General features: G+C 38.6%; 1 protein-coding gene across 2 annotated transcripts in view; it reads left to right on the forward strand.

The window, feature by feature from the left end:
• Window positions 1-26,766, forward strand: part of SAMHD1 (SAM and HD domain containing deoxynucleoside triphosphate triphosphohydrolase 1) — a 62,843-nt gene that overhangs the window by 1,356 nt on the left and 34,721 nt on the right. For both annotated transcript variants that reach the window (XM_082645822.1, XM_082645821.1), the window contains exons 2-5: window positions 3,654-3,720; window positions 8,365-8,437; window positions 19,399-19,559; window positions 24,914-25,029. In XM_082645822.1, the coding sequence (XP_082501948.1) occupies window positions 3,654-3,720; window positions 8,365-8,437; window positions 19,399-19,559; window positions 24,914-25,029 (417 nt within the window). The remainder of the gene's footprint in view (window positions 1-3,653; window positions 3,721-8,364; window positions 8,438-19,398; window positions 19,560-24,913; window positions 25,030-26,766) is intronic.

Below are 26,766 nucleotides of genomic sequence, written 5' to 3' on the forward strand. Positions count from 1 at the left end.
GGGAGGAACTAAAGAAGTGTTCAAGACCTAAAGATAGCTTGATGGGTGAAGGAAATTGCACTTCTCTTTTTCCCTACCACCACCGCCCCCCCCACCCCCCACCCCCCAGCCTTGGGTTTCCTCCCTTTCTGGGGTGGAATTTTTCTTTTGAGTAGCAGTAGGTGGGGATGAAGTAGCTTTATGTCTTCAAAATGTGATTGGCTATACTGTTGGCTGCCTGTTTCAGTGGTGTCCTGTAGATTAATTCATCAGTCTTCAGAATGATCTGTTCTCTTGACCCACAGTCTAATACTAGAAGACATTACATGATTTAATTGGTAAAAACTGACCAAGTGTTCACTGTTGCTAATTTCGTACTGTCTGCTTTGTTTTGACCAAACTTTAGTCAGGTCTTCTCTCTCTTCTACTGGCCTCTGAACTCCTACTTGCCCCCAAACTTGAGCAAGCACTAAAGAAGTGGAATATGCTCCCTGATCAGCTTCTCCTAACAACTGGCTGACCACAGCCAATGTCCTGTCAGACTGGGGTCACTTCCCCTCCAAAGATTCTGCTTATCTCTGCTTGCCCCTACTTTATCCTATTAAAAAACCAACCAACCAACCAAAAAACACCTTTTTGATTTTGAGGCACTTGCAGATTTCTGAGGTCAGAACGTTCTCCGTATTGCAATAATTTTCTCCCTGATTAGAGTCTGTCCCTATCTAAGTCCAGATTTTTTTAATTGAAGTATAGTTAATTTACAATGTTGTATTAGTTTCTGGTATACAGAAAAGTGATATATGTGTGTGTGTGTGTGTATATATATATATATGTAGTCTTTTTCAGATTCTTTTCTGTTATAGATTATTACAAGATGTTGAATGTAGTTCCCTGTGCTATACAGTAGAACCTTGTTTTTTATCTGTTTTATACACAGCAGCTTGCAAGTCAAAATTTGTTTTTATTTGACAAAACTAAGCACAGGTGCTGGGTCCCTTTCCTCATTTTGGAATACAGTTTCACAGGAATTTAGAGACTGTAATGTGTATTTTTTAGTAAATGACGTGTTTGAGGTTCAAAGGCCACACAACTAGAAAAAAGCAGAGCTGGATTTTAATTAGGTCTTTGGACTCCAGCATTCATGCCACTTATACCTTAACAAGTGTTCTCATCAAAATACATTGGATTTCCCTCAACAATAAGGGAATAAACAAACCAATGAGAAAAGAAAAAAAATGGAGAACATAACCAAAGTTATGAAATCAACTAAGAACAAGGAAAAAAACACCCCAGTAGGAAAATGAGCAAAACACAAGAACAGACAATTGACAAGCAGCCAATAAAAACAGAAAAAAAGTTCAGTCTTAACAGTAATTTTAAAAACACTGATTTTAAAATTTAGATAGAAAAATATTTAAAGATTGGTAATCCAATAAAGTTGATGGAAGTATCAACTTGCTTAACCCTGGACAGTTTGGGAATACCTTTTTACTTACAGAAAATTTCACTTGTAGGAGTTTACAGAAACATTTGTACACTGTCCAAAGAAATATATTCAAGATTATTCTTCTAACCACTAGTTATAAATAGCAAAAAAGTAGAAATGATCTAAATATCCATTGATAATGGTAGTAAATAATATTGATGATTAACAATTTATGGAGCATTTACTTTGCGTGAAGTACTATTCTCTGCACTTCATGTTTCATCTTATAAAATCTTTACAATAACTCTGTGACATAGGTTCAGTTATACTCATTTTAGTGGTGAGGAGCATAAGGTTCAGAAGAAATTGGTTAAATGTATTATGGTGCATCTGTATTGTGGAATAAAAGACAACCATTAAAAATGATGAAACTGGGGCTTCCCTGGTGGCGCAGTGGTTGAGAGTCCGCTTGCCAATGCAGGGGACACGGGTTCGTGCCCCAGTCCGGGAAGATCCCACATGCCGCGGAGCGGCTGGGCCCGTGAGCCATGGCCGCTGAGCCTGCGCGTCCGGAGCCTGTGCTCCGCAATGGGAGAGGCCACAACAGTGAGAGGCCCACGTAACGCAAAAAAAAAAAAAAAAAAAAGATGAAACTACATCATTAATAATTGTTAATAATTGACAAGAAAGATCTTTATGACCTATTAGTTGGGAAAAATAGATTATAAACAACATAATTTCATTTGTGTAACTTTCATAATTGCATAGGTAAATGTCTTGAATGTTGTTGTCTAAAATATTAATGATTATTGGGAGAATATGAGTAAGTTGATATTTTATACTTTATATTGTTTGGATTTTTTACATTGAATATTTTTTATGCTTGAAAAACACCCCCAAAAATGCCATTTTCATTTAAATGATTTTTTTCTTTCTGGAAAATTACATCCTCATTTTCTCTTGTTACCTTTAGAAAGACTTCTGTTTGTTTGAAAATAGTCCAGTGTTCTGGAATCTGAGGTCAGGAAGGTCTGGATTTAACTATATAGAAAGATAAAGAAAAATAAACCATGTGGGACTTCCCTGGTGGCACAGTGGTTAAGAATCCGCCTGCCAATGCAGGGGATGCGGATTTGAGCCCTGGTCCAGGAAGATCCCACATTCGTGGAGCAACTAAGCCCGTGAACCACAGCTACTGAGCCTGCGCTCTAGAGCCTGCGAGCCACAACTACTGAGCCCGTGTGCCTACAGCCCGTGCCCTGCAACAAGGGAAGACACTGCAATGAGAAGCCCGTGCACCACTACAAAGAGTAGCCCCCACTCGACGCAACTAGAGAAAGCCCACGTGCAGCAACGAAGACCCAACGCAGCCAAAATAAATAAATAAATTAATTAATTTTTAAAAAAATGTATATAAGCCTTACTAAACAGATTGTGTGCTTTCTTTGGAGGTTTTAGAACTAAGTCAACATGTGGAGCATCCCTCAGGCTATGGTTTTGACCTGACTATTCTAACAATAGACTGACATTTCTTTCCCCGCCCCCACCCTAAACCTCACCTGTTTCAGGAGGAAGCTGCCAGTTTTGCAGCTGGACTTCCTTGCAAATAATTTACTCAAATAATTTTTAAAATTTTACCTGGTTTATCAAAAAAATCCTCTTGGTATAGTTATCAAATTAAAATTAAGACTTTCCGCGCTTCCCTGGTAGCGCAGTAGTTAAGAATCCTCCTTCCAGTGCAGGGGACAGGGCTTTGAGCCCTGGTCTGGGAAGATACCACAGGCCGCGGAGCAGCTAAGCCCATATGCCACAACTACTGAGCCTGTGCTCTAGAGCCTGCAAGCCACAACTACTGAGCCCGCATGCCACAACTACTGAAGCCCGCGCACCTAGAGCCCGTGCTCCGCAACAAGAGAAGCCACCCCAATGAGAAGCCCTCGCGCCACAACGAGGAGTAGCCAACGCTCACCGCAACTAGAGGAAGCCCGTGTGCAGCAATGAAGACCCAACTCAGCCAAAAATAAATAAATTTATTTTAAAAAATAAATAAAATAAAAAATAAATAAAATTAAGACTTTCCAAGTAGCAATCAAAAATGTGGTACTTGGCACAGTTTGCTGCCAGTACTGGGTGCTCAAAAAAATGTTGATCTGAGTAAATTCTGGTGGATCCAAATTGAAAGAAATCAAAAAGCATGTGCTGTGAATATTGAAATCATTCATTTTTTTCCCTCCCTTTTCTTCCATAGAGAAGAAAATCACAGGTTCAATACTGCCCTTTCTTGATGAGTCTCTTCTTGAAGACCTTGGAATAAGGTAAGAATGATAAAATTCACGTTGTAGCCAAGCATACTTAAGACCTTTTTATTCACACTGAGGAGACAAAGCCCCAAACTGCTGATATTAAGTGTCCTCATTTTAAATCTGCACAGGTTTTAAAACAGAATAGCACACCTGCTGTCTAAGAGTTGTTTTTGTTTTTGCTGTGCAAATCCTATGTTAAATATTACTAATGATTCCTGTTTTTAAAAATTTTGCTAGTAAGCCTTCATGAAGTTTGTAGTGACCAACTTTTTACTCTCAAGTTCAGAATAATTGAATTATACACTCCAGAAAATGTAGAAGAATTGATAGGAAAAAAATGTTGGCAAGAAAAATCAAGGCTACAACCCTATCTTGAGTATATTTCTAGGTCTTTCTAAAGCTACTTAAGGCTGGAATGCTTCCCTGGTATTAGATTTAAAGACACTATCCAAAGTAGTTTGGCACTTTTCAGTTGTATGATTTGGGACAATTTATTTAACCCTTCAGTTTCTGCACCTGTGAAATGGATAATAATAATGAGACAATGTATGTAGAGTGATTAGCACATGTTAAGCCCTTCATAAATTATATATGTAGGTTGAGATCCCTGTATATGACTGGAGATCCTAGGGTCTAGCTTTGTGTAAGTCCACTTTAAATATCTCAGTTGAAGATCCAATCAATATTTAAACCTTCCTTAAAGTAGAGACTTTGTTTCTATTAGGGAGTTGGCAACAGTGGTAAAATATGGTCTTTTCTTCTGGAATTCCACTTAGCTAAGTGTTGTTTGTGGAAACAGTAACCAAAGAATCAGAACAAAAGATTATACTGAATTACTTCATGCACTGTTGTTTAGTAATTGATAATGCAAGTAAATTGAGGGAAAAGATCACTTTAGAACATTTTACTGACTTTTAATAAGCCTCCTTTGGGTCAGAATCCTTGGGAACCTAATCTTGCCTCTTTCATAATTATGTATCAGCCCCCTCTGTCCCCCCAAAGTCCCCCTTACTACCTATTTCTTATGTATAATAGTAGCTTATTGTTTGAACTGAATGGAATTTTTTCTAATAGAGCTTTGCTTTTAAAGGGAACCATATACTTTGTGGACCCAAATACTGTTGATTTATTCAACAAATATTTATGGAGGGCTCACTGTGCGTTAGGCATTCTTCCAGGAACTTGGGACACATGAGTTAACAAAATAGTAAAAATTCCAAAAGGAACACTATATGTCATGTCTTTTTGTGCCCACCTCTTAACTCTGAGGTGGATTCTGCAGTACTCCTTAGAGCTGTGTTTTCCTATGCAACAGCCACTACCTATGTGTTAAAATTAAATGAAGTGAAAATTTTAATTTCTCAGTTATCCTATCCATAATTCAGGTGCTCAGTAGCCACTTATGGCTGGTGGCTACCATGCTGAACAGGGCAGATACAGACCATTTCCATCATGACAAAGTTCTCCTGGACAGAGCTGTCTTTGAGGATTTCAGTGGGATCCGTTGAAGTTGTTCACAGTGGTCCAATGCAACCAACTTATTAATGTACCCTTGCATTATTTTCCCCTCGTTTCCTGTTTCACCTTTTCTAGCCCTCCACTCCATATCCCAGGATTCACATCCAAAATAAATTAACTGTATGCAAGCTCTTGTCCTAGACTCTGCTTTCTAGGGGGAATCTAGTTTAGACAAGTACTCCTGTATTTCCTCAGTTTTATGATTAACTGATGATGGTAAAAGATTTTTCTAAAAAAATAAGAAATATTGTCACATTAAATGTACATATCAGTTGTAAGAAACAGATTTCAGAAATGATGAAATATGGAAATAAAATCTTATTGTAGTCCAACTATTCTAGCCCAAATCTTTGTTTAAAGTATTTATTTTGCCATAGCCTTTGTCAAAACAAAAACACCTCCAGGTTTTGGGTGGCTTTTAAAATATACTTTAATCAGTGATTTTTTTTAAATTAAATATTTTTATTGAGGTATAATTGGCATATAATATTATATTAGTTTCAGGTGTACAATGTAATGATTCAATGTTCGTATATATTGCGAAGTGATTACTACAATAAGTCTAGTACCCTCTGTCACCATACAAAATTACAAAGAAATTTTTTTTCTTGTGATGAGAACTTTTAAGATTTACTCTCTTCGGAATTCCCTGGCAGTCCAGTGGTTAGGAGTCTGTGCTTTCACTGCCAAGGGTGAAGTTTCGATCCCTGATCAGGAAACTAAGATCCTGCAAGCTGTGCAAAAAAACAAAACAAAACAAAAAACAACAAAAGAAAGATTTACTCTCTTGGGTCAACAAAAAATTAATCAGTATTCGATGTAAAGGAGAAATGGAGAGTTTTATTCAAGCCAACCTGAGGATTATAACCCAAGAGACAGTCTTTTAGAAAACTCTGAGGACTCTTCTGCCTGTTAGAAGTCAAAGGAACAGTCATATACATTTTCGAGAAAACAGATTGTACATAAAAGTGACACACTGACATTTTATGTAAAGTTTACCAAAGATACATAGTCCAGATCTGCACATAGGAGCAGTATGTCACCATGATCCCTTACAGGATTAGGAGAGGAAAAATTAATCTTCTAAGGAGTTACATTGTTGGCATCAGAAGAAGGAAAAAAGCATTGTTTTTTACAGTTGAGCAGGCATTCCCAACTTTGAGGAGGTCTGGTTAATGTATAATGCACATTGCACATTAGGGAGGGCCCAGTACAAGCAGGGAACATGTTATGCTTAAATTTTCTTGCCCTGCTTAAAACATAAATTGTATACCATCACTTGGCAACTTTTAAACATGCAGTACAACATTATTGACTATAGTCATCATGCAGTACATTACATTCCCATGACTTATTTATTTTATAACTGGAAGTTTGTACCTCTTGAAGCCCCTTCACCCATTTTGCCCACCCCCCCATGTGATTTCTTTATGAATACAGTAGTTTCTTTTTGAGTTCTAATTAAGTGATGAATACTGAGTATCAGTTGAGGAAAAGACTGGGCTGTGAGGTTGGTTTAGGTTTGGTATTATTTTATGCTATGATTCCTGGTTATGCTCCACTGTGCAACAACTATACTTAACCTGTGTCAGTTACAGCTCTGCCTTAAAGTACTTCTTGGAGCCTGGCCTCTCCCTGTGCTTGTTATTTCAAACTGATGAGGGTAGGGGAATAGTAGAACACAAGCTATGCTGCTTTAATGGCTTATCAGCTGTAATGATGCTTCTGTACATTCCAAAAAAATCATTCTTAGATTCTGTAGTTACTGTGGGTCTCGGGGGACAACATAGAGGTCAATTGTAGTACTTCTGGCTCCGAGTCTATCTAGGACTTTTAGCAAAAGATTTACATTTCAGTCAAATTAGCTAAAGGATTGATAAAGGCTAACCCCTTGCCTCCTGCTTCAGCCAGGTATCAGGCTAACATGCCTAGACCAATTAGTAAGTGTAAATGGAGCAAGAAAGTGAATTATAGGATTTTGAGTTGTTTAATTCCTATTAAATTCTTTCTCAAGACTGGAGCATTATGAGTAATTACTGATAGAGGACAATAGGTATAAATGAAGCTAAAACCATATATACTTGATTCATGCATAATTCATACCTGATGCTCATAAGTCAAACTTGGACCTTTGCAACTCATCACTATAAAGAGTTTTAAAAATCCATTCATGGACTGATCACGTGGCTGACAACCACCCCTGCCAAGAAGTCTTATATTGTCCTGTGTTTCCTTTCATTGTATCTTAGACATTTGCATTTGATGTGACTATTTCTTAGTTGATGTAAGCAATAATTATTTCTCTTTGAAAGTTATTTTGTTATGACAAAGTCTCAGTTTGTCAAACAAATGTAGTCTTCCTATATGTAACATCTTTGGCCAGTTTAGTTAGATAACTTTGTTCACATATTCACCACTTGGTTATACTAATAAACTCCCAGATTTTTGTACTTAAAACACTGCTGATGGGATAAATATTGAATTTAACATCAATAATAATTTCTATAACACCTGTAATCATAGTTAAAATTCTCCTATAGTTCTTGAGGGCAGGAACTGAGTCTTTTGTATCCCCAGTGCCGAACACACTGTTTAATCCCTCTCCAGCCCTGTGAGGGAGATAGTATTATCTCTGTGCTATAGATGAGAACATCAGTGTACCAAAAAAGGTTAAGTGACTTTTCCAAGATCATATAGATTCCACGTGCAGATGTGAGCCAGTTCTGCCCAATTCCAAAGACCTTTTTCATTATCACTGGGCTCTACTTCAAAGAGACTTACCTAGCTTGAGATTTCGCTTACGTGAGCCATGCAAATTTAGGATCATGAGGGTAGATGTTGGCCTCAATTAGGTTAAAATAAATTTGAAGTGTAAATTGAGCATTCAGTGATGCAGGTATGAGAGGTATTGAAGTCTGAATTTACCAAGAGAGAAGAGGATTGAGGGCAGAAGAGTCTCATGTCGTAGAAGCAAAGGAAGGGAGAGGGTTTCTAATAGGAGTATGTTTGAATTATTAACTGTTCCTTTTAATCTGACTTCTATTCTAACAACCTAAAGTTGATTAGATACTATTATATACTCCAAGGATTATTATTTAGCAAATAATGATAGATTTGCTTATCCTGTTATAATTTTAGTTCCTATGGGAAGAGAATAAAGCTGCTTAATAATATCCAACAACTGGATCAAACTCACGTTTATACAATGAAGGTAAGAGGAATCTGAGTTTATTATTTTTTTAATACAAAGTGATATAACCAATTATGTAGAATTCATTTTTAAAAGAATGGAAAGAAATCTCTTTTCAGTAACAGGATTGTGAGTAATGGGTTTTTACTTTTCTAAACTTTCTGCATTTTCTAAAATAACCACGAGAAAAACTAAAATGTTTTAAGCCCACAGAAAAGCATAAATAGACTACTGCCCAGCTTGTCAGATCTTAACATTTTGCCTAATTTGCTTCAGATCTATTATTTTTAGAACAAAATATTAGAAACAATGGAAGGCCTCCTTTGTACCCCTCTTGAATTTTGTTTCCATCCTTTTTTTCCCAAGTGTTTAATCATTTTCTTGAATGTTTTTTTAGATTTTTACTACATATGTATGTACAGCCATAAACAGTGTATAGTATTGTTTTACATATTTTTTAAACATTTATAAATGGAATTTCATTTTATTAGAAGTAACCTTCTAAACTTTCATATAATGTTATATTTTTGAGAAATATCCATATCGACACATATAGCCCTAGTTACCCCTTAGTCACAGAATAACTTTTAAATTAAAATTACTTATCAGTTTTGTTAAACTTTTTTGTCAAATAGTAGACCAAAGAATAGATATATGCCTACAATTTGATCTATCAATAATTGTTTATTTCTCATCCCCCACCCCCTTCCAGACATTTCAAAAGCCCTGTTTTTCACACTCAGTGTCCCAAGAATCATTTTAACAAGCAGTCAGCTGCCTAGCTCCCATTTCAGAAATTCTGATTCTGGGAACTTACAGTAGAGACCCAGGAATGTGCATTTTTCACAAGCTCTTCAGGATGGTTCTAATACCGTAATTAAATGTTTCTTGATTGGTTGGTGACAGGAAATGCACCACATTGTTTATGCTTTTGACAGCTATAGGGTAAGAAAACTTACTTTCAGACCTGGAAGAGGGGATGGGGTCTCATTCCCCTTTTACACAGTCATCTTTTGCACTTTTCATCAGAGGTGGTTTTTTTTTTTTCTTTTTCTTTTTTAAATTAATTTATTTATTTTTGCTGTGTTGGGTCTTTGCTTCTGTGCGAGGGCTTTCTCTAGTTGTGGCAAGTGGGGACCACTCTTCATCGCGGTGCGCAGGCCTCTCACTGTCGCGGCCTCTCTTGTTGCGGAGCACAAGCTCCAGACGCGCAGGCTCAGTAGTTGTGGCTCACGGGCCTAGTTGCTCCGCGGCACGTGGGATCCTCCCAGACCAGGGCTCGAACCCGTGTCCCCTGCACTGGCAGGCAGATTCTCAACCACTGCGCCACCAGGGAAGCCCCGTCAGAGGTGTTTTATGTATTGAGTTATCTCAGATCCTATGAGCACATGAATTTCAATTTTACTGTTACAAGTTAGTCTGCTTATTTTTCATGGAAAATCATGTTTGAAGATATTTAATAAATGTGTTTGGTTCAATTCTACAAGAATCTTCTTTTACAGACAAAGTAGTTGTTCTTAGAGCAAATCTGTTATTTGAGGAATGATCAAATCGCAGCCCTTTTTGAAAAAGTTACCTAATATTAAAATACTTCATTTTCATGAAGAAGTAAATAGAAGAATCACTTACCAAAGATGATATCTAAATATTTTGTCCTGCAATTAGGAGACAGTTGCTGTCCTGCATTCTTTTTTGTCCTTTCTCAATAGCAGCAGCATGGGTGTTCTCATCAGGCAGGGCAGAGATAAGATGAGATTTCTTCATTAGTTGAGATCATCTCAGATAATCTCTGAGGTCACATTTTCACAGTTTGCAACAAAAAATCTTTTTGAAGTAATTTTCAAGGCAGTCAGTAGTTTCATTTGCCCCCTTTTATTTATTTTTTCTATTTTTCATTAACAAAATTGTTTAACCTCATATATAAACTATAGTCATTGAAAATAGATCTTAAAGCTACTAAGTACTTGAGTCAGTGAGTCACTGTCTAGTAATGAAATTGATACCTTTTTTGACCTTAGCTTCATCAGCAGTACAGTTGAACAAAGAATTGATTCCTACCCTAATTTTTTTTTTAACATCTTTATTGGAGTATAATTGCTTTACAATGGTGTGTTAGTTACCTTTTTTAACCTTTTTTAAAAAATAAAAACAGCTTTAATGAGATATAATTCACATACCTTGCAATTCATTCATTTTATTTTATTTTATTTTTTATTGAAGTGTAGTTGATTTACAATGTTGTGCCAATCTCTGCTGTACAGCAAAGTGACTCAGTTACACACAGATACGTTCTTTTATTCACTCATTTTAAATATACAAGTCAGTGTTTTTTAGAAAGTTCACAAGGTTGTTCAGTCATCACCACAATCTAATTTAAATTGTAACAGTTCTTTATATATTCAGGATACAATTCCCTTGTTAAATATATAATATGCAAATATTTTCTCCCATCCTCTGGATTATCTTTTTACTGTCTTTTTATTTATTTATTTAGACCACATCATGAGGCTTGCGGGCTCTTAGTTCCCTGACCAGGGATTGAACCTGGGCTCCCAGCAGTGGAAGCGCAGAGTCCTAACCACTGGACCACCAGGGAATTCCCTATCTTTTTAGTTTAATTTAGTTTTGTTTTTTTAATCAGTATTGCTTCTTTGTAAATTTATTTATTTATTTATTTTTGGCTGCATTGGGTCTTCATTGCTGTGTGCAGGCTTTCTCTAGTTTCGGTGAGCAGGGGCCACTCCTCATTGTAGTGCACGGGCTTTTCATTGCAGAGCACAGGCTCTAGAGCGCAGGCTCAGTAGTTGTGATGCACAGGCTTAGTTGCTCCACAGCATGTGGGATCCTGCCGGTCCAGGGATCAAACCCATGTCCCCCTGCATTGGCAGGCGGATTCTCAACCACCATGCCACCAGGGAAGTCCCCTCTTTTTAGTTTCTTGATGGTGTTCTTTGGAGCACAAAAGTTTTAAATTTTGATATAGTCCAGTGTATCTATTTTTGCTTTTGTCTCTTATGCATTTGGTGTCATATCTAAGAAACCATTGCCTAACCCAAGACTATAACCTCTTATTCTTGGCTTAGTTCTCTTCATGCTAAATTTAGTTCAGTTGGCCTCTGAAGCCAGGAATTGCATAGTAGTGAGGATGAAGTGCAGTGTTTGACATAGTAGGCACTAATTTGTCAAATGTATTGATTTTTTTTTGGAGGGGGGGCCATGCTGTGTGGCTTTGGGGATCCTAGTTCCCTGATCAGGGATCTAACCTGTGCCCTCCCCACAGTGAAAGTGCAGAGTCCTAACCACTGGACGACCAGGAAAGTCCCTGGTGAATTTTAAAACAGTGAAATGTCTACCTAATATGTGTGAAATTATAGAATCACCACCTCTGAATCTTTTTCTGAGGGCTCCTGTTCCCCTTTCTTCAGGGTAGAACTGACCGCTTCTTCTTTTGTTTCTTTTTCCCCATTCTCTTTCCCCACTACTCTACAAATAGATTCTATTATTTTTCCTGGGGGCAGGAATGGTAACTTATTCATCCCTCATCCTCAGTGCTTGGCATATACAGAAGGCAATAGAATTGTTTCATCCTGCTTGGCTAGTAACACAATAGAATATCATATACCTTTAAAAGTGATAAGTAAGTGGACCATGTGACTATAGAAGGAGTAGATTATATAAATAACACTGGGAGACACCAGCTCTGAGACACCTTGGGCACCTTAGCCAGCCACCCAAGGATCTGGCCCCGTTCACCAGTGGGCTGACACAAGCTTCAGGACAGCCCTGACCCTACAGCCAGCTGTGTCAGGAACCAGCCCCACCCCCCCAGTGGTCTGACACCAGCTCTGGGACCCCTGTGTCCTGCAGCCAGAGACCCCATGACCCAGCTGTGCCCCCACCATTGGGCCAGCACTAGCCTCAGGACCCAGTTTTACCACCAGTGGGTGGGCACCAGTCCCAGGAGCTCCTAGACCCCGATCCTGCCCACCAGAGGGCAGACACGGGCCCCAGGACCACTGCAGCCCCACAGCCTGCCCTGTCAGGACCCAGCCAACACATCGGCAGTCCAGCAGCAGTCCTGGGGCCCTACCTCCTAACCCTGCCCACCAGTAGGCCAGCTCCAGCTCTGGGGCACTTGGGTGCCTCCGTCAGCGGCCCTGGGATCCAGGCCCACCCATCAGCAGACTGTCAGCTTCGGGACCCCCAGGGCCCTGCATCCAGAGACCTCAGGACCAGCTCCACCCACCAGTGAGCTGGCACTAGCCTGGGACCCACCCTGGGCCCTGTGCCTGCCCACCAGCAGGCTGACAACAGCCCTGTGACGCCCCAGCCCCTGGACCCACCCATCAGCAAGCCAACACCAGCTCTGAGGTACTTTGGACTCCTCAGCCAGCCACCCTGGAATTCATCCCCACTCACCAGCAGGCTAGCACCAGCTTTGGGACACCCTGGAACTCACAGCCAGCAGTGTTAAGAACTGGCCCCACCCACCAGCAGGCCAACACCAGATTCAGGAACCTCAGCCTCACAACCACTCATCTCAGAACCTGGCTCTGCCCACCAGCGAGCCAGCATTAGCCCCAGCATCCCCTGGGGCTCTGCAGCCAGCCACCTTGTGGCCCGGCCCTGCCAACCAGTGGCTAGCAGCCTCCACACAAGGTAGGGCCTGGCAACCAAGCAAATTGGGGTGCCAGCCATGCCTACCAGACCACCCACAGTAGTCAGCCCACCACAACAGAAGGACCCATGCAGCTCACACTGGGGGCATCCCTAGAACATATAACCCTAGTGACCAGAGGGGAGTGCGCTGCTGGGACACATAGGACGTCTCCCACAAAAGGCCACTTCTCCAAGATCAGGAAACATAACCAACACATCAGATACATAGAAATAAAAAGAGCAATTTAGGCAAAATGAGACAGTAGAGGAATATGTTCCAAACTAAACAAGACAATAGAGGAATATGTTCCAAACTAAATAAAATATGTTTATTTTATTTGAACAAAATAAAACCTCAAAAGAACTAAGTGAAGTGGAGATAGACAATCTAGCTGATAAAGAGTTTAAAGTAATGATAGTAAATAAGATCAAAGAACTCAGGAGAAGAATGGATTCACAGAGCGAGATGTTAGAAATTTTTAACAAAGAGTTAGAAAATATGGAGAAGAACCAAGCAGAGATGAGGAATACCATAACTGAAATGAAAAATACACTAGAAGGAATCAACGGTAGACTAAGAGAGAATATTAAAAGCAGCAAGGGACAAGCAACAAGTTATGTATGCAGGAACTCCCGTAGACTATTAGCTGACTTATTAGCAGAAACTCTGCAGGCCAGAAGGGAGTGGTAGAATATCAAGAACCAAGAACCTACCTGGCAAGGTTCTCAGTAAGATTTGATAGAGAAATCAAGTTTTTTAAATAAGCAAAACCTAAATAAGTTCATCACCACAACCAGCTTTACAAGAAATGCTAAAGGCACTTCTCTAAGCAAAAAATAAAAGACCACAACTAGAAACATGAAAATTATGAAAGTAAAAAGCTCATTTATAAAGGCAAATATACAGTGAAGGTATTCAGTCAACCACATACAAAACTAGTAGGAAGGTTAAAAGGCAAAAGTAAAATCATCTATATCTGCAGTAAGTAGTTAAGGGATACACCAAACAAAAAGCTGTAAGATATGACACTAAAAACAGTACTCATGGCAGGAGGGGAGTAAAAATGTAAGGTTGTTAAAATGCATTTGAAATTAAGAGATCAGCAACTTAAAATAATCATTTGTATATACAGATTGCTATATCTAAACCTCCTGGTAAGCACAAACTAAAAACCTATAATAGATACATACACAAAAAAGAGAAAGGAATGCAAACATAATGCTAAAGATAGTTATCAAATCACAAGGGAGGAGAACAAAGGAAGAAGAAAGGAACAAAAAAGAACTACAAAAATAACCCCCAAACAATTAACAAAATGGCAATAAGTACATACCTATCAATGATTACTTTAAATGTAAATGGACCAAATGCTCCAATCAAAAGACATGGAGTGGATGAATGGGTACAAAAACAAGACCCTTATATAGACTGCCTACAAGAGACTCACTTCAGACCTAAAGAAACACAGACAAAGTGAGAGAATGGAAAAAGGTATTCCATGCAAATAGAAATCCAAAGAAAGCCGGGGTATGCATGTCACAACTAAAATATCCTGCATGCTGCAACTAAAGATCCTGCATGCAATGACGAAGATCCCGTGTGCCCCAACTAAGACCCAGTGCAGCCAAATAAATAAATATTAAAAAAGCAAAAGCAAAAGCAAGACAGGGTAACAAAAACTTAGACAAAATAAACTTTAAAACAAAGACTGTTACAAGAGACAAAGAAGGACACTACATAATGACCAAGGGATCACTCCAAGAAGAAGTTATAACAATTGTAAATATATATGCACCCAACATAGGAGCACCTAAATATATAAAGGAAATATTGACAGACATAAAGTGAGAAATTGACAGTAACACAATAATAGTAAGGAACTTTAACACCCCACTCACACCAATGGACAGATCATCCAGACAGAAAATCAATTAGGAAACACAGGCGTTAAATGACATATTAGACCAAATGAATGTAACAGATATATAGAGAATATTCCATCCAAAAGCAGCAGAATACACTTTTTTTTTTTTTTTTTTAGCTGTGCCGTGTGGCATGTGGGATCTTATTTCCCTGGCCGGGGATTGAATCCACACCCCCTGCAGTAGAGGCTCAGAGTCTTAACCACTGGCCCTCCAGGGAGGTCCCAGAATCACATTCTTTTCAAGTGCACATGAAACACTCTCCAGGATAGATCACGTTCTAGGCCACAAAACAAGTCTCAGTAAATTTAAGAAAATTGAAATCATGTCAAGCGTCTTTTCCAACCACAATGCTATGAGACTAGAAATCAACTACAAGAAAAAAACTGCAAAAAACCACAAACCTGTGGAGGCTAGACATTAGGCTACTAAATAACGAATGGATCACTGAAAAAAATCAAGGAAAATATCAAAAAATACTTGGAGACAAGTGAAAATGAAAACACAGCAATCCAAAATCTAAGGGATGCAGCAAAAGCAGTCCTAAGAAGAACCTTTATAGCAATAAAAACCTACCTCAGGAAAAAGAAAAATCTCAAATAACTCAACCTTACATCTAAAGGAACTAGAAAAAGAAGAACAAACAGAACCCCAAATTAGTAGAAGGAAAATGGACAGAAGACCTGAATAGACGTTTTTCCAAAGAAGACATACATATGGCCAACGTATGAAAAGATGCTCAACGTCACTAATTATCTGAGAAATGCAAATCAAAACCACAGTGAGATATCATCTCACACCTGTCATAATGGCTATCATCAAAAAGCCCACAAATAACAAATGTTGGCAAGGGTGTAGAGAAAAGGGAACCCTTGTACACTCTTGGTAGGAATGGAAATTGGTACAGCCACTGTGTAAAGCAGTATGGAGTTTCTTCAAAAACTGGAAATAGAACTACCATATGATCCAGCAGTTCCACTCCTAGGCATATATCTGAAGAAAACACAAATGCTAATTTGAAAAGATACATGTATCACAATATTCATAGCATTATTTACAATTGCCAAGATATGGAAGCAATCTAAGTGTCCATCAACAGATGAATGGATAAAGAAGATATATATACGCAATGGAATAGTACTCAGCTATAAAGAAAGAGTGAGATTTTGCTATTTGCAACAACATGGATGGACTTGGAGGGTATTACTCCTAGTGAAATAAGTCAGAGAAAGACAAATACTGTATGTTATCACTTACGTGTGGAATCTAAAAAATGAAACAAATGAATATAGCAAAACAGAAAAAAACCTCAAGAATAATAGAGAACAAACGAGGGGTTAGCAATTGGGAGAGGGAAGAGGGAGGGGCAAAATAGAAGTAGGGGATTGAGAGGTACAAACTACTATGTATAAAATAAGCTACAAGGATATACTGTATGGCACAGGGAATATAGCCAGTATATTATAAAACTATAAATGGAGTATATTCTATAAAAATTTTGAATCACTATGTTGTAACCTGAAACTAATATAATATTGTAAGTCAACTATACCTCAAAAAAATACTGCAAGAACAAAAATAACAGATTATATACAATGATCAGAGCTCTACTCAATACTCTGTAATGACCTATATGAGAATAGAATCTAAAAAAGAGTGGATATATGTATATGTATAACTGATTCACTTTGCTATACAGCAGAAACGAACACAATGTTGTAAATCAACTATACCCCAATAAAAATTAATTTTAAAAAGTGATCAAAACACTTTAATATCACATATACACGCTAAGGGTTGTGAAGGGAATATGAAATTGACTAAATAGAATTTCTGGTTTTGCAAAGCCCAGTGTTAGGGAAATGGTTTAAAATGTTGGTTTATCAATGAAATAGAGCCATTACAGTGATAATTATTAAGATTTGTAAAAACATGAGAAACTGTTGATGATGCATTTTGACATGAAAGGAGAGTGTGTTATGATATTAAGTTAAAAATAATTTTCATGAGCTATTTGTAATGAGGTGGATAGACCTAGAGTCTGTCATACAGAGTGAAGTAAGTCAGAAAGAGAAAGACAAATACTGTATGCTAACACATATATATGGAATTTAAGAAAAAAAAATGTCATGAAGAACATAGGGGTAAGACAGGAATAAAGACACAGACCTACTAGAGAATGGACTTGAGGATATGGGGAGGGGGAAGGGTAAGCTGTGACAAAGTGAAAGAGCGGCATGGACATATATACACTACCAAACGTAAGGTAGATAGCTAGTGGGAAGCAGCCGCATAGCACAGGGAGATCAGCTCGGTGCTTTGTGACCGCCTGGAGGGGTGGGATAGGGAGGGTGGGAGGGAGACGCAAAAGGGAGGGGATATGGGAACATATGTATATGTATAACTGATTAAACTTGTTATAAGGCAAAAAATTAAAAAAAAAAAAGAAATAAAAAATAAAATCAGCATCTTTGATGAGAGGATGTGACATCTCTCAGACCAAAAAAAAAAAAAAATTTTCATTGATTTCTTTTAAAAACAGTTATTAACCACTGAAAAATTGACAGTGAAGACTTTTAGATCTTTAAATGGATTAAAAGTAGATTATAGGATTTTTCTTTGATAATTTTTCAAAATAAAATAGATTCTTGGGACTTTCCTGGTGGCGCAGTGGTTAAGAATCTGCCTGCCAATACAGGGAACACGGGTTCAAGCCCTGGTCTGGGAAGATCCCACATGCTGCAGAGCAACTAAGCCTGTGCGCCACAACTACTGAGCCTGCGCTCCAGAGCCCACGAGCCACAACTACTGAGCCTGCATGCCACAATTACTGAAGCCCACAATGCCCTTCAGCCCACTGAAGCACCTAGAGCCCATGCTTCACAGCAAGAGAAGCCACCGCAATGAGAAACCCATGCACTGCAACGAAGAGTAGCCCACACTCTGCACAACTAGAGAAAGCCCACGTGTAGCAACTAAAACCCAACACAGCCAAAAATAAATAAATAAATAAATAAATAAATAAATAAATAAATAAATAAATTCATTAATTTAAAAAATAGATTCTCATTTGTTTCATGGTTACATTGATCTTGTATAAGGGAGAAAGAATAGACCAGTATATGATTTTCATATATTTAAAAATTGTTCAACTTTTTCTTCTCTGATAAGGACATTCACAGGGTTGAATTACAACATCCTTCTATTCCTGAGATACTTTGACATCATTCTTGGTGTATTATTAAAGATATACTTGGTACACTGTAACTATAATAGCTTGTTAACATGTATTACTTTGCAATAATGTTTCAACGGTAGTCATTCAAAATGTGTCTGAGTTCCTACTCTGTGCCAGGCACTGTGCTGTTTGATGGGTTCTGAGAATATGGCAGTAAATGAAGCAGACAAAGCCCTTCACCTCCCAGAATTCCATACATTTTTTAGGAACTTCATGGAACCATTTGAAGCAGTTTGAAAATCATGGATTAGATCATTTATCATGTTTCTTTTTTTATTCTGAAACATTCTTTTTTTTGTGTGTGTGGTACGCGGGCCTCTCACTGCTGTGGCCTCTCCCGTTCTGGAGCACAGGTTCCGGACGCGCAGGCTCAGCGGCCATGGCTCACGGGCCTAGCCGCTCCGCGGCATGTGGGATCCTCCCGGACCGGGGCACAAACCCACGTCCCCTGCATCGGCAGGCGGACTCTCAACCACTGCGCCACCAGGGAAGCCCTGAAACATTCTTTTTAAAAGACAGTTATGGACAATTAAGAAAGATGTTATCTTTATTTAAAGAAACATAGAGGAGCATTAAATCTTCACCCATATTTAAAGCCCCGGTTTAAGCTTAGAGTAATGAATAATTATGAAATGTAGGTTTACTAAGTATAAGTAAGTACTTCTTAGAGACATTAAGTGCTGTAGAGTTTTATAGTACTTCCTGCCTATGATTGTTTACTACATGGTAGGAGGGTTGTTTTTTTTTATTAAGGATTATAGTGATGGGTGGATACATTTACAAAGAAATTAGACACGGTGCCTGTGGTAAAATAGTGTATGTGATCTGAATGAGTGTGTTAAATGAGTATGTTTAACTTGAATACCAGACTAACTTACTAAAGGCTAATGAAATCATATACATAAAAGAAAGATTGAAATCTTTACCCTTCTGTTATTAGAATCCATTAATCCATTGTTAGAACCCATCAGGTCCAATATACTTGCTTTGTCTGGTAGTGATACCTAAATAAAGTAAAGATATTCATAACTTGTCATTTCCCTTAGTATTATTCTTACTTAAAAATGAATAGCTTTGACTTTGCACTGTAGATAGGAATGACTGGACAAAAATTTTATGTGGTGTTATGTATTGTTATTCACATTAATTTGTAATTTTCTAGGTGATTAATGATCCTATCCATGGTCACATTGAATTTCACCCTCTTCTCATCCGAATCATCGACACACCTCAATTTCAGCGCCTGCGATATATTAAGCAGTTGGGAGGCGGTTACTATGTTTTTCCAGGAGCTTCACACAATCGATTTGAGCATAGTCTAGGGTAAGAAGGGTATTGTGGTGGGGAACTTACAGTTATTAAGTCCCTTCTCGGTCACATCGTACCTTTTAGAAAACAAATAGTTTTATAAAATAGTAATAATAGCCTTATTATTATTATTATATTTGTGTGTGTGTGTGTGCTGTACGTGGGCCTCTCACTGCTGTGGCCTCTCCCGTCGTGGAGCACAGGCTCCGGACGTGCAGGCTCAGCGGCCATGGCTCACGGGCCCAGCCGCTCCGCGGCATGTGGGATCTTCCTGGACTGGGGCACGAACCCGTGTCCCCTGCATCGGCAGGCGGTCTCTCAACCACTGCACCACCAGGGAAGCCCCTAACCATTTTTAAGTTTATAGTTCAATAGTGTTAAATATATCCACATTATTGTGCAACCAAGCTCCGGAACTTTTTCATCTCGCAAAACTGAAACTCTGTACCCATTGAATAACAATTCCCCATTCCTCTTCTCCCCAGTCCCTGGTAACCACCATCCTACTTTCTGTTCTAATGAATTTGACTGTTCTAGGTACCTCATATAAGTGATTTCATAGAGTATTTGTCTTTTTGTGATGGGCTTATTTCATTTAGCATAATTTCCCCAAGAGTCACTCACGTTGGAGCATGTGTCAGAATATCCTTACTTTTTAAGGCTGAGTAATATTCCATTGTTTGTATATGTTACATTTCGTTTATCCCTTCATTCATCTGTGGACTGTTGGGTTGCTTCCACCTCTTTGGCAACTGTGACTGCTATGAACGTGGATGTGCAAATATGTCTTCAAGACCCTGCTTTCACTTCTTTTGGGTATATACCCAGAAGTGGAATTACTGGATCATATGGTAATTCTATTTTTAATATTTTGAGGAACTGCTCTACTGTTTTCTATAGTGGCTGCACCATTTTACATTCCCACCAACAGTGTACAAGGGTTCCAGTTTCTCCACATCCTGGCCGAAATTTGTTAGTTTTTGTTTTGTTTTATAATAGACATCCTAGGGACTTCCCTGGTGGTCCAGTGGTTAAGACTCTGTGCTTCCACTGCAGCGGGAACGGGTTCAATCCCTGTTTGGGGAACTAAGATCCTGCATGCTGCGTGGAGCAGCCAAAAAAAAAAAAAAAAAACACAAAAAACCCCTCCTAATGGGTATGAGGTGGTGTCTCACTGTGATTTGCTTTTGCATTTCCCTAATGATAAGTGATTCTGAGTCAAGAGGTCCTGCTTTTGGGAATCTGTGTGTTTCTGCCTAGTTCTGAAACAGACTATTCTGTTAAGTTACCCTCGAGGTATATTAGAACATTTGAAAAACATATTGAAGTTCTTGAGTGTTAACTGAAAGAAAAATGCATGATGTGAAAGTTATGAGTTAAGTTTTATTTGGGGACCTTACTGAGTACTATAGCCCGGGAGTTCTCAGATAGCTCTGAGGAACTCCTCCAGAGGGGTAAGGGAGGAGCCAGTATATATGTGAACTTTTTTGCTGGGGAAAACATGTGGTCAAGTGTAAAAAGATTACTGCTAATCACAAATGTGGACAAAAAAAATGTTACCTGTCATTCTAGTAAACAAAAAATATTGCCCGCCATCAAGCCATCAAGCCACTGTAGCTGCCCCCGATGCTGCACCCAGAGGGGAATTCAGGGTGGAGAAAAACAGCATCCTGGCCCTAGATAGATCAGATGAATATCTAAGGAATAATTTTAATGACCCCAGACTCTTACATCTTCCCATAAATAGGAAAATGCTAAAAATTATTAACTTGAGGTGACTGGTTTTTGTCATTAGCAGTAGTCTTTTGATGTTGGACTAAATGTTTTTTTTGTTTTTGTTTTTTCACCAGAAACTCCTATATACCCTGGTTCCTCCCTTACCTCTTTGGAACAATGCCTCAGTGCTGTCTGAGACTGTTTCCCGGGCTAGAGTCCTCAGTAAGATCTCTGAATAAAACATAACTTGGAACTTTTAGGTAGTGTTTTTCTTCAGTTGACAGTTTCAGTGACCACGAAGGGATCCAGAGCCAACTTTTCTCCTTTGCTTGAACTTTATGAGGATCTGGAGCCTTAATACTAGCAGAGGCCTCTTGTGCCCGTCTGTCTCCTCAGTGAGTCCAGATGAATTTGGATGAGTGTCTCCTGGATCTTGGATCTCATGTTATTCGCTTATGATCCTAAGTTTTATTTGGTGGTGTTAAACTTCTCACTGGAGGAGTAGGTTTTCCTTGAACTTAGTTTCAAAAAGAGGTAACTGGGTAATCTTCAGTTGAAAGACATTAGGACGATTTTGGTCAGTTGAATGACAGAGTGGGTTATCCTCACTTGAAAGACACTGGGAAGATTTTGCTCAGTTAAAAAACGCTGATGGGTTACCCCAATTGACAGACACTGGGAAATTTTTATTATATACGTACAGAATTTGTACTTGCAAGTACTTGCTTAATTGGGAATTAAAGCTCATCCTAAAAATGGCCAAACTGGGGTTCTTTGGACATTCCAAAATTAATTTTTTTTTCATATACAGCTAGAAAAACCCAACTTGATAAAACATCTTTTCAAAATTCTGAACTTAAAGAAACAAAAGCCCTTCTGGGAGAACTTGCATTTCTCTACCTGTGTCTTAGAGATGTAAATGTTCTACCTGATCTTCTTAGGCTTTTTTTTTTTCTCCTGTGTTCTGAGAGCTTGATCTCTGCTACCCAGGAGGTACACATATGGTGTACATTTGGCAACCAGTCAAATAGACTGGAATTCTGAGCAATCTTTTTGTCTAGCTGTGTCAACTCTCAGGAAAATTTGTCATAAGGGGTCCCAGCCCATAAGGGGCCTTTGTCATCTCAACCTTCATTGCAACCACCTGTACAACGAAGGACTTTACTCTCTTAGGCTGTTTGGGGGAGGAAATTTCTAGATCTTATGAAGGCTGCATCCTTTGCACTCTCTTGTGGGGATGCCTCTTGCATTTTATTGGTTTGAGTCACTATTGAGATACTATTCATCGGGCTTCCCTGGTGGTGCAGTGGTTGAGAGTCCGCCTGCCGATGCAGGGGACACGGGTTTGTGTCCCGGTCTGGGAAGATCCCACATGCCACGGAGCGGCTAGGCCCGTGAGCCATGGCCGCTGAGCCTGCGCGTCCGGAGCCTGTGCTCCGCAACGGGAGAGGCCACAGAGTGAGAGGCCCATGTACCGCAAAAAAAAAAAAAAAAGATATTATTCATCAATGACCAGACAGTGAATCCTTAAAATTGGAGAAACTTGGTAAATTGGTAAATTTTTTAGAGAGCTCTCATTACAAACAGCTGTTTTATTTTTACCTATAAAAAAACAAATTAGAAGATGGTAGTATATATACAACGGCTAACCTAAGAACTCCCTTAGTTTATTTATTTATCTTTTTTTTTAGCATTTTTAGTTTTTTTTCTTAACTTTAAAAAAAGTTGAATATTTTATTTCCCCCAGCTTTATCGTGATATAACTGACGTATAACATTGTGTATGTTTAAGGTGTATAACATGATTTGATACATTTTTTTTGTCATAAGTTGTGGATTTAATTCCATTAATTTAAATGTTAGCTTTTGTTGTAAATTCACCACATATTCCATTAAGAATAGAGACCATATTATCTAGTTTAACAATGCTATATATAAAATAGATACCCAACAGGGACCTACTGTATAGCACAGGGAACTATACTCGGTATTTTGGTTTTTGTTTTCTGTTTTTTTATCTCTTCTTGATTTTGTGGACTTAACATAGGTGTTGAATTTATCTTGACACTGACTTTATCCAATTTTTTTTTGAATTTTATTTTATTTATTTTTTTATACAGCAGGTCCTTATTAGTCATCAATTTTATACACATCAGTGTATACATGTCAACCCCAATCGCCCAATTCATCACACCCCCCACCTCCCTCTGCTTTCCCCCCTTGGTGACCATAAGTTTGTTCTCTACATCTGTGTCTCAATTTCTGCCCTGCAAACCAGTTCATCTGTACCATTTTTCTAGGTTCCACATACATGTGTTAGCATATGGTATTTGTTTTTCTCTTTCTGACTTACTTCACTCTGTATGACAGTCTCTAGATCCATCCATGTCTCTACAAATGACCCAATTTCAGAATTCCCTTAGTTTAAAAGAGACAAAAATAAACCAGTTTGGGAAGCCTTATTTATAGTCTCTAGGGTTACCCTCAATGGGCCTTACAGATGCTAATAAAAACGTTAGGTTAATTAATGTTAATTGGGTTGGTTAATAGGGAAAAAAAGCTGAGGGGAAAGTTAAGAGACTTCTTCCCAAGAAGGTGGAAATTTTAAAGGGACTTGTCCCAACAGGATAAAAATCTTTAGGTGGTTATTAAGAAATTGGATAAATAAAATGGATGGTAGTGAGATTAAAACAAAGGTTTTTATACAACACTATGTAAGGTTGGATGGACACACACACACACACACACACACACACATATTTAAAAGGCTGGAAGAAAATTACACTGAGATACCTGATCAACAGTTGAACAATTGTTTGGGGCAACAATTAGACCAAGTTAAAGATTTTTTTAAAAGGCCTGTGTCCCTTGGCTCAGCCCCTCCCTGGAGACCCCAGAGCCTTTATAAAAAATAGATGAAATAACCAGAGAATAAAAAGGAAAGTTTCTAGGACTCCTTGTAAGACCACAGCTTGTTGATGGGGTCCTAAGGGAGGCTAAAGTTAAAGGTGTAAGAGTTGACTGAATTGAGATGACAGTTTATAAAAGTAGGTATATTTAAGTGGGCTTAATATAAGATGTTTATATCTCTTTTGCCTCACTATGTTGTGTGTAGACATTATGTCTCACTGCGGAATGCTTCCCCTGCCTGGTATTATAAGACAGGGTATGTAAATCTGCCCCTCAGAAAATATTAATTTAAGTTTCCAAAAATAAAAAACCCAGTAAGGTTACCTGAACCCACACAATATAATGTAAAACTAGGGGCTAATATTCAGAAGCTAATAATAATCAAATTAAAGAAAATGTAGTTGGGCAAATCAATCTTTTAAAATCATTTAGGCAGCAGAGCAGTTCTTTGGGGAATTAAAAGCAACTGTCTTTGTCTTGCAAATCTCTACAAATCAGAAATGTAATACAGCCCACAATGACCTGAGACTGAGCCTATAGCTAGCTCAATCAGGTAGACTCTTAAACAAAAAGGGAAAAAGAGGGCTTTTTACACTCAAACTGCTGGGAAGTCTCCTTCACCCAAAGTCTAATTCACAGCCTCCTTAAGGATTTATCAAGGACAAATACAAACCTTAACAGTCGCTCATCTTTCAAACAGAAAAGTAACTTTTTCATTTTTGTTTTGTTTTTTCCGCTCTGCAGCGTAGGGTATCTAGCAGGACGTCTAGTTCGTGAACTGAGTGAAAGACAACCAGAGCTGCAGATAAGTGAACGAGATATGCTCTGTGTTCAGATCGCTGGTCTTTGTCATGATCTCGGTAAGCAGTTCCAAGAGCCAGAGTTCTAATGTAAAACCACGTGGTACCTCTCTTTGAAATTAAAAAATCCAACTAACTAGGAGAATATGAAAGTTGTGTTTTAATTCTTCAGTTAACATTAATGTGCCATTGCTTCTTTCTAGAATGGTTCATAAGCCCAAAGCATTGCTATTTTTTTTTGTAGTCTTTTAGTGAATTTCCCATGTTAAACATCTTTGTTGCAGGTTATATGAAGGGACTTTCTGATAGTGATTTCTTTCTGACTACTGTGTGTTGGATGATGTGAATTTGATTTTTCCTTTATCTTGGTTGAAATAAAATTGCCATTTTCCTTTAGATAATTTGTCAGATCTATTCTTCTCACACCTAGAATACACAATCTGCTCTAACAGATTAACAACAGATTAAGAGATCTCCTTTTCTTCCCTGACCCATGTGAGGTCTTGGGCCACTTAAATACAAGTAGAAGAATATCATCCTTTTCCATGGTCAAAGAAAGAGAAAAAGGACTGCTCTCTTCTATCACAGGAGTTTTTTCCCCTATCCTTGTAATTTTTTTTTTTTTCCCTCGGTACACGGGCTCCCGTTGTGGAACACAGGCTCCAGACGCGCAGGCTCAGCGGCCGTGGCTCACGGGCCCAGCCATTCCGTGGCATGTGGGATCCTCCCGGACTGGGCACAAACCCGTGTCCCCTGCATCAGCAGGTGGACTCTCAACCACTGCGCCACCAGGGAAGCCCTATCCTTGTAATTTATTCCTACCTGTTGGAGGATCCTAAGAGTTTGCATGTGCCCTCAGTGCAGGGAAAGGGAGGTTTCAGTAGCCAGATACTTAAAGGCATAGGGCACTCTCTTCAGCATGTCCCCTTGGAGATTTCAGTAGGACCAGTATCAGCCCTAGATCATAAATTTAACAGATTTTGCGTATTTTGAGAGGGAATCATTGGAAACTTTTGCCAATTTCTAGGAGTCTGAGCTCTATAGTAACAAGCCTTTGTGTACAGACTGCAACATGCAAAAAGACCCAGGGCTGGTCCAGGTAGGCTCCCTCTCCCATTTATCAGGGAAGAGGGTAGGGGATTTGCTCCAGGACCCCCTGCGGACACACAAAAAAACCAACCCAAAATCCTGGATGCTCAAGCCCCTTATATAAAATTTGCATATAACCCACACACATCCTCCCATGTACTTTAAATCAATCCTAGATTACTTATAATACCAATACTATGTAAACTATATGTAAATAGTTGCCAGCAAGCTTGGCAAATTCAAGTTTTGCTTTTTGGAACTTTCTGGAATTTTTTTTCTGAATATTTTTTTGTCCGAGGTTGATCGAATCTGCGGATGCAGAGGGCCAACTGTAACTCCTTCAGAAATTGTGATAATTTCAGAGTTGTGCCTTAGCAAAGTTTCATATTACTAGATGTTGTGGAATGTTAAGATCGCTTATGAAGAAGATAAAGTAGTGATCTCCACTTTTGATTGCCCATATCATCAGTAAAAACCCAAGATAAACCCTGATATGTGTATATTTATTATACAATAAATTACATACTTTATAAAATTTACATAAAAATAGATGTTTTAAAAGGTTGAGAGTAATAAAGTTCTAATATTTTCTTCCTAACCCTAGTGGATTGTGTTAAAACTGCTGTTCTAACACTACCAATATATAATCTGAAGAAGCCAAAAGTTTTTGTCATTAACATTCCTTTAGTTAACACAAAACTGTCCTTT

This window comes from Mesoplodon mirus, assembly GCF_964341445.2.
Source record: "Mesoplodon mirus genome assembly, chromosome: 15".
Taxonomy (NCBI): Eukaryota; Metazoa; Chordata; class Mammalia; order Artiodactyla; family Ziphiidae; genus Mesoplodon; species Mesoplodon mirus.